Source organism: Tachyglossus aculeatus, chromosome 5 (genome assembly GCF_015852505.1).
Source record: "Tachyglossus aculeatus isolate mTacAcu1 chromosome 5, mTacAcu1.pri, whole genome shotgun sequence".
NCBI lineage: Eukaryota > Metazoa > Chordata > Mammalia > Monotremata > Tachyglossidae > Tachyglossus > Tachyglossus aculeatus.
Genome location: NC_052070.1, coordinates 81,932,191 through 81,940,712, shown reverse-complemented (window position 1 = coordinate 81,940,712; position 8,522 = coordinate 81,932,191). Strand labels below are relative to the sequence as shown.

Below are 8,522 nucleotides of genomic sequence, written 5' to 3'. Positions count from 1 at the left end.
CAGCGCTTGGGAGAAGACAACAGAGTTGGTAGACACATTCCCCGCCCACCAAAAACTTACAGTGTAGAGGGGGAGAAAAGCATTAAAATTAGGACATGATTGTGTGATCAGGGGACTAATGGGCCTGCACGATGAAGCAGCTTGGTTCAGTGGAAGGAGCATGGGCTTGGGAGTCAGAGGTCATGGGTTCTAATCCCGGCTCCGCCACTTGTCAGCTGTGTGACTTTGGGCAAGTCATTTAATTTCTCTGGGCCTCTTCCCTCTTCTGTCAAATGGGGATGAAGACTGTGATCCCCCCGTGGGACAACCTGATCCCCTTGTATCCTCCCCAGCGCTTAGAACACTGCTTTGCACATAGTAAGTGCTTGACAAATACCAAAATTATTCTCATTACTTAAACTTCTCTGGGCCTGTCACCTCCCCTGTCAAATGGGGATGAAGACTGTGATCCCCACAGTGGGACAACCTGATCGCCTTGTACCCTCCCCAGCGCTGAGAACAGTGCTTTGCACATCGTAGGCACTCAACAAATACCAAAATTATTATTATTACTTAAACTTCTCTGGGCCTGTTACCTCCCTTGTCAAATGGGGATGAAGACTGTGATCCCCCCGTGGGACAACCTGATCACCTTGTATCCTCCCCAGCGTTGAGAACAGTGCTTTGCACATAGTGAGCGCTTAACAAATACCAAAATTATTATTGTTACTTAAACTTCTCTAGGCCTGTCACCTCCCCTGTCAAATGGGGATGAAGACTGTGATCCCCACGTGGGACAACCTGATCCCCTTGTATCCTCCCCAGCGCTGAGAACAGTGCTATGCACATAGTAAGCGCTTAGCAAATACCAAAATTATTATTATTATTAAACTTCTCTGGGCCTCAGTTCCCTCATCTGTCAAATGGGGATGAAGGCTGTGATCCCCACGTGGGACAACCTGATCCCCTTGTATCCTCCCCAGCGGTGAGAACAGCGCTTTGCACATAGTAAGCGCTTAATACCAAAATTATTATTGTTATTACTTAAACTTCTCTGGGCCTCAGTTCCCTCCCCTGTCAAATGGGGATGAAGACTGTGATCCCCCCGTGGGACCGCCTGATCCCCTTGTATCCTCCCCAGCGCTGAGAACGGTGCTTTGCGCATAGTAAGCGCTTAACAAATGCCATCATCATCATTATTATTAATTAATTATTATAATGATGGGGGGGTGGGGGCGCTTCTCCGGCCCACTGCGGCCCTCCGTGGCGGGGGGGGGGGGGGGGGGGGAGGCGGCGGCCCGGGTCGTCATGGCAACGGTCTCTCGGCCGCCTCCGGGTGTCGCGAGGGTTCCCCGAGCTCTCGCGGTTTTTCGTCCGCTCCGTCCCGAGGCGGAGTAACGGCAGAGGGAGGAGGGAGCGGGGCTGACCCGGCCTCGGCCTCCCTCCTCCTCCTCCTCCTCCTCCTCCTCCTCCTCCTCCTCCTCCTCCTCCTCCTCGCTCGTCCTCCCTCCTCGTCCTTCTCCCTCTTCGTTCTCCTCCTCCTCCTCCTCCCTGGTCCTCCTTCCTCCTCCTCTCTCCTCGTCGTCGTCCTCCTCCCTGCTCCACCTCCTCCCTGCTCCTCCTCCTCCCTGCTCCTCCTCCTCCTCCCTCCTCCTCCTCCTCCTCCCTCCTCGTCCTTCTCCCTCCTCCTCTCTCCTCGTCGTCCTCCTCCTCCTCCTCCCTCCTCCTCGTCCTCCTCTCTCTTCGTCCTCCTCCTCCTCCCTGCTCCTCCTCGTCCTCCTTCCTCCTCCTCCTCTGTCCTCGTCGTCCTCCTCTCTCCTCGTCCTTCTCTCTCCTCGTCCTCCTCCTCCCTGCTCCTCCTCCCTCGTCCTCCTCCCTGCTCCTCCTCCTTTCTCCTCGTCGTCCTCCTCCCTGCTCGTCTTCCCTCCTCCCCCCTTCGCCCACCTCCTCCTCCCTGCTCGTCCTCCCTCCTCCTCCCTCCTCCTCCCTGCTCGTCCTCCCTCCTCCTCCCTGCTCTTCCTCCTCCCTGCTCTTCCTCCTCCCTGCTCTTCCCTCCTCCTCCCTGCTCGTCCCCCCCTCCTCCCTGCTCGTCCCCCTTCCTCCTCCTCCCTCTTCGTCTTCCCCTTTCCTCCTCGTCCTCCCTCCTCCCTGCTCGTCCCCCTTCCTCCTCCTCCTCCCTGCTCTTCGCCCTCCCTGCTCGCCTTCCTCTTCCCTCCTCCTCCTCTTTCCTCCTCGTCCTCCCTCCTCCCTGCTCGTCCCCCTTCCTCCTCCTCCTCCCTGCTCTTCGCCCTCCCTGCTCGCCTTCCTCTTCCCTCCTCCTCCTCTTTCCTCCTCGTCCTCCCTCCTCCCTGCTCGTCCCCCTTCCTCCTCCTCCCCCCCTTCATCCTCCCTGCTCGCCCTCCTGTTCCCTCCTCCTCCTCTTTCCTCCTCGTCCTCCCTCCTCCGTCCTCCTCGTCCTCCGCCCGGCGGAGCCTGGAAGCGCTCAGCGGATCGGATCGGAGCGGAGCAGAGCGCCTTGAACAAGGTGGAAGCGGCTGAGAAGGGCGGGGCGGGGCGGGGCGGGGGCGTTGGCTGCCCTACACCCCTCCCGGAAGGCCGGGGGGGATCAAGAATTATAATAGTAATGATGAGATCTGGCTCAGTGGAAAGAGCACGGGCTTTCGAGTCTAGAGGTCACGGGTTCAAATCCCGCCTCCGCCACTTTAATAATAATAATAATGGCACTTATTAAGCGCTTACTATGTGCAAGGCACTGTTCTAAGCGTTGGGAAGCTTACAGGGTGACGAGGTGGGCCCTCGGGGGGCTCACAGCCTTCATCCCCATTTGGCAGATGAGGGAACTGAGGCCCAGAGAAGTGAAGCGACTCGCCCAAAGTCACACAGCTGGCAATTGGCGGAGCCGGGATTTGGACCCGTGACCTCCGACTCCAAAGCTCGGACTCTTTCCACTGAGCCATGCTACTTCTCTCTGCTTGTGTATGCATGTTTGTACATATTACTCTATTTATTTATTTTACTTGTACATATCTATTCTATTTTATTTTGTTAATATGTTTGGTTTTGTTGTCTGTCTCCCCCTTCTAGACTGGGAGCCCACTGTTGGGTAGGGGCCGTCTCTATGTGTTGCCAACTTGTGCTTCCCAACGTATGTTTGTACATATTTATTATTCTATTTATTTTACTTGTACATATCTATTCTATTTTATTTTGTTAATATGTTTGGTTTTGTTGTCTGTCTCCCCCTTCTAGACTGGGAGCCCACTGTTGGGTAGGGATCGTCTCTATGTGTTGCCAACTTGTGCTTCCCAATGTATGTTTGTACATATTTATTACTCTATTTATTTTACTTGTACATATCTATTCTGTTAATATGTTTGGTTTTGTTCTCTGTCTCCCCCTTCTAGACTGTGAGCCCACTGTTGGGTAGGGACCGTCTCTGTGTGTTGCCAACTTGTGCTTCCCAATATAAGTTTGTACATATTTATTACTCTATTTTAATTGTACATATCTACTCTATTTATTTTATTTTGTTAATATGTTTGGTTTTGTTGTCTGTCTCCCCCTTCTAGACTGGGAGCCCACCATTGGGTAGGGACCGTCTCTATGTGTTGCCAACTTGTGCTTCCCAATATATGTTTGTACATATTTATTACTCTATTTATTTTACTTGTACATATCTATTCTGTTTTGTAAATATGTTTGGTTTTGTTGTCTGTCTCCCCCTTCTAGACTGTGAGCCCACCGTTGGGTAGGGACCGTCTCTATGTGTTGCCAACTTGTGCTTCCCAATATATGTTTGTACATATTTATTACTCTATTTTACTTGTACATATCTATTCTGTTTTATTTTGTTAATATGTTTGGTTTTGTTGTCCATCTCCCCCTTCTAGACTGCGAGCCCACTGTTGGGTAGGGACCCTCTCTATGTGTTGCCAACTTGTGCTTCCCAATATATGTTTGTACATATTTATTACTCTATTTTACTTGTACATATCTATTCTGTTTATTTTATTTTGTTAATATGTTTGGTTTTGTTGTCTGTCTCCCCCTTCTAGACTGTGAGCCCACTGTTGGGTAGGGACTGTCCCTATGTGTTGCCAACTTGTGCTTCCCAGTATATGTTTGTACGCATTTATTACTCTATTTATTTTACTTGTGCATATCTATTCTATTTTATTTTGTCAATCATCGATCAATCGTATTGAGTGCTTACTGTGTGCAGAGCACTGTACTAAGCGCTTGGGAAGTCCAAGTTGGCAACATATAGAGACAGTCCCTACCCAACAGTGGGCTCACGGTATAAAAGGGGGAGACAGAGAACAAAACCAAACATACTAACAAAATAAAATAAATAGAATAGATATGTAAAAGTAAAATAAATAGAGTAATAAATATGTACAAACATATGTCCATATATGCAGGTGCTGTGGGGAAGGGAAGGAGCCGGGATTAGAATCCACGATCTCCGACTCCCAAGCCCGGGCTTTTGCCACTGAGCCACACTGCCTCTCAAATAAATGATGATGGGGTTTGTTAAGCACTTACTATGTGCCGAGCACTGTTCTAAGCGCTGGGGGAGATACGAGGTAATCAGGGCATCCCAGGTAGGGCTCACAGTCTTAATCCTCGTTTTATAGATGAGGTAACTGAGGCCCAGAGAAGTGAAGTGACTTGCCCAAAGTCACACAGCTGGTCAGTGGCGGATGCGGGATTAGAACCCAGGACCTCCGACTCCCATGCCCGGGATCTTGCCACTGAGCCATGCTGCTTCCGCAGGCTCAGCTCAGGAGCCCACTGTTGGGTAGGGACCGTCTCCATATGTTGCCAACTTGTACTTCCCAAGCGCTTAGTGCAGTGCTCTGCACACAGTAAGTGCTCAATAAATGCGATTGATTGATTGATTGATTGACCAGCAAAGGGAGCACAGTGGGGACTAGAAGGGACACGGACGGACACACACATCCACCCCAGAGAAACAGCTTGATTCAGTGCCAAGAGCCCGGGCTTGGGAGTCAGAGGCGGTGGGTTCCCATCCCGGCCCCACCACTCATCAGCTGTGTGACTCCGGGCAAGTCGCTTTCCTTCTCTGGGCCTCAGTTGCCACATCTGTAAAGTGGGGGTGAAGACTGGGAGCCCCACACAGGGCAATGAGCTCTTAGAACAGTGCTTGGCACCTAGTAAGCGCTTAACATATACCATCGTCGCCACAAGGCCCCCGCTGGGTAGTTTAGGAGGGCAAGGAAGGCTTGACCCTTCTCCTTGACAAAAAACATCAAGGGTGGCTCTTGGATTTTGAAGTCGAAGCTTTGCCAATGGGGCTTTGGACGTTTAAAGGGTGTAAACTGTAAACACATCCCTGAATCCTAACCGTGGGCTTTAACCAACTTGTCTCTAGTCATAGGGAAATGTTCCCATTTTCTGAATATCATTCATTCATTCAGTCTTTTTTGAGCACTTACCGTGTGTAATCACTGCACTAAGCGCTTGGGCGAGTTCGGTATTTCTCTCAGTTGCATGACCGGGCTGGGCTGGATCTCTGGGAGAGTTTTTTGGCTCCCAGTTTTGACTTGTACTGCTTGTGGATTCTTGCTCAGTTTATCCATGTTGATGATAATGATGCCTGTCTACTTGTTTTCTTTTGTTGTCTGTCTCCCCCTTCTAGACTATGAGCCCGTTGTTGGGTAGGGGCCATCTCTATCTGTTGCCGAATTGTACTTTCCAAGCGCTTAGTACAGTGCTCAGCACACAGTGAATGCTCCATAAATGCGATTGAAGGAATGAGTGAATGAATCTCTCTCACACCCCATTTGATAATCAAATTGTTTTAGGTCCACGGGTTCCAGCGCTTGGAGGAAGAACCGGGAATCCACCTCCAAACGGTTAATCTGCCTTTGGAAACATTTCGGTTAAAGACAGTAACAACAAGCATTTAAGATGTAAGTAGATTTTCCGCAAAAGTGCTCCTCTTGGAAGTGACCGAAAAACTCATTTGTCACCAATCCCGTTGATAGCCGATGTAGAATTGCTTTCCTGACTGTGTTTCCTCCTGCATTTTTAGAGTGCACAATGTCAGCAGGGGAACAGCCACAGGAAGAATTGCCCCAGCCAAATCCTTCCCCGTCAACAAATTCATCCAGCTCCTTTGAGCTAATCGACATGGATGCCGTCAACCTCTACGAGCCAGTTTCTCCTCACTGGTTTTACTGTAAAATAATAGATTCCAGGGAGATATGGATTCCATTTAACAGCGAGGATTCACGGCAACTGGAAGAGGCCTACAGTTGCGGTAAGCCGAGGCCGATGGCTTAGTGTTCCTCTTGGCATCAGTCAATCAACCGTATCTGTTGAGTGCTAACTCTGTGCAGAACACTGTGCTAGGCACTTGGGAGAGTCCAGTATTACAGAGTTGGTAAGCGTGTTCCCTGCCCAAACGGACAGAGGCAAAGGCGTGGATTTAGACGTGAGAGCACTCTTGCCAAGTGATCAGGCCTCAAGCCTGAAACCGACATCCAAATACTTTGTGACACAGTACTGAGGTACTCGTTCCTGAAAAAATGGGCTAAGTTTTAAATCAGTAACGAATTTTGAAGGGAGTATTTACACCTGACTTACGGTGACAGTCTAGAGGGGGAGACAGACATTAATATAAATTATGGGCATGCACAAAGTACTGCAAGGCGGAGGGGGTGAATATCAAGTGTTTAAAGGGAATAGATCCAAGTGCAAAGGCGACGCAGAAGGGGACAAGAGGGCTTAGTCCAGGGAAGGCCTCTTGGAGGTGATGCAATTTTAATAAGGCTCTGAAGGTGGGGGAATGGGATCATCTGTTGGATTCATTCATTCACTCGTATTTATTGAGCGCTTACTGTGTGCAGAGCACTGTACTAAGCGCTTGGGAAGTCCAAGTTGGCAACATATAGAGACGGTCCGGGGAGTTCTAGGTCAGAGGCAGGACGTGGGCGAGGGGTTGGCGGCGAGATAGACGAGATAAGGCACAGCGAGTAGGTTGGTATTGAAGGAGCGAAGGGAGGGTGCTGGGTTGTAGGAAATCAGCCAGGTAAGGTGAGCCGGGGCAAAATTGAGTGCTTGAAAGCCAGTGGTAAGGAGTTCCTGTTTGACGTGGAGGTGGATGGGCAGCCTAGAACCCGTACATCTAGTATTAGATTATAATTAGTATTAATTACAAGGTAGTTTGTTAAAACAGAATCGGGGGGTTTCGTCATGCGAGATGAATTTGCTTTGATGCCTTTACACGAAGTTTAAGCTTGGTGAATAATGGTGTGTATTTCCACCCTACAAGAATCAGGCTCCCTTGCTTTGCCAAAAGCTGCTCTGTTTACGCAAGGAGGCGTTTTAGATGTAAAAACTGAGGATTCTCAAGCCACCGACCCTGAAGTATTTGGCCCCTCACTTTTGAATCTACAGCTGGGCATGATTATTGGAAAGTTAGTAAAGTTGGGGAAGAAAAGTCAGAAAGTAAATTCAGAGCAATTCCTTCCCACTTTCCGTAGATGGAGACACAAAAAAGTGCTTAAGACCTATGTGACCTGCATCACTGGGCAGACGCGAACTCAATTGCCCTCTATCCTTTCCTTTTTTTTTTTTTTTGGACCCTCTCTCCTAGGAAAAAACTGTAATGGCAGAGTTGTTCCCACTGACGGAGGCAGGTATGATGTGCATTTGGGAGAGAGGATTCGGTACGCCGTTTACTGGGATGAGCTACCCTCTGAAGTGAGACGATGTACTTGGTTTTTCAAAGGAGACAAGGATAATAAATTTGTGCCCTATTCAGAGGATTTCAGCCAAGTGTTAGAGGTAAAGTAACTGCCTCACAGTGGGCGGCCTATGAGAGACTTTTACTCCACCATTTTCTTTGGTTTCCTTATCCTTTGTTTCCTTCATTTTTTTCCTCCTCCCCCTTTTATTGCCTCTGCTTCTTACCTTGACCGGTTTTGTGTTAACAACACCGCTGGAGTTGGTACCCTCACAGGTCTTTTGTGCTTTGATGGATTTTATTTATTTATTTTTTACAAGTTGGCAGTTGGACAGTTAAATTTTCTTCTCTGATTAAAACTTACTTGCTGTGCAAATTCTTGTCAGTGTTATTTCTGTTCAGTTTTAACTGGCTTGCAAAACGATCGTTGCTAATATTTGACTGTTTCATTGTAGCAGTTTATCCCTTTTCTGTAGCTTGTGTAAATTCGTGCAGAGTGCTAAGATTCTTGAATTTTGACTCAACTCCTTTAAAGGAGTGGTTTTTAAATTGCCCAGTGAGATTTCTTTTCTTCCAAGGAAACATACATGCTTGCCGTAACTCTGGATGAATGGAAAAAGAAACTTGAATCTCCGAACAGAGAAATCATTATATTACACAATCCAAAGGTAAAGAGAATTGGAAGCCTCTCCCTAATGTTATGTTGAAAATTTAATTAGCTTAGTGAAGGCAATCTTGTTGGGTGGTTTCTGTCTCCTTTCCTTGGTTCTGTTCAGGGCCTAAAGAGAAATTAATTGGTTGTTGGGATAGGTACTGATAGAGAAATGGT

At 48.6% G+C, this 8,522-nt stretch overlaps 1 protein-coding gene across 2 annotated transcripts in view; it reads left to right on the top strand.

Moving 5' to 3' along the window:
• The first annotated feature begins 2,367 nt into the window (after positions 1-2,367).
• The window catches only part of DDHD2 (DDHD domain containing 2), a 30,564-nt gene continuing 24,409 nt past the window's right edge, over positions 2,368-8,522 (top strand). For both annotated transcript variants that reach the window (XM_038746626.1, XM_038746625.1), the window contains exons 1-5: positions 2,368-2,503; positions 5,808-5,915; positions 6,038-6,265; positions 7,604-7,794; positions 8,272-8,361. In XM_038746626.1, the coding sequence (XP_038602554.1) occupies positions 6,046-6,265; positions 7,604-7,794; positions 8,272-8,361 (501 nt within the window). In that variant the 5' untranslated portion in view covers positions 2,368-2,503; positions 5,808-5,915; positions 6,038-6,045. The remainder of the gene's footprint in view (positions 2,504-5,807; positions 5,916-6,037; positions 6,266-7,603; positions 7,795-8,271; positions 8,362-8,522) is intronic.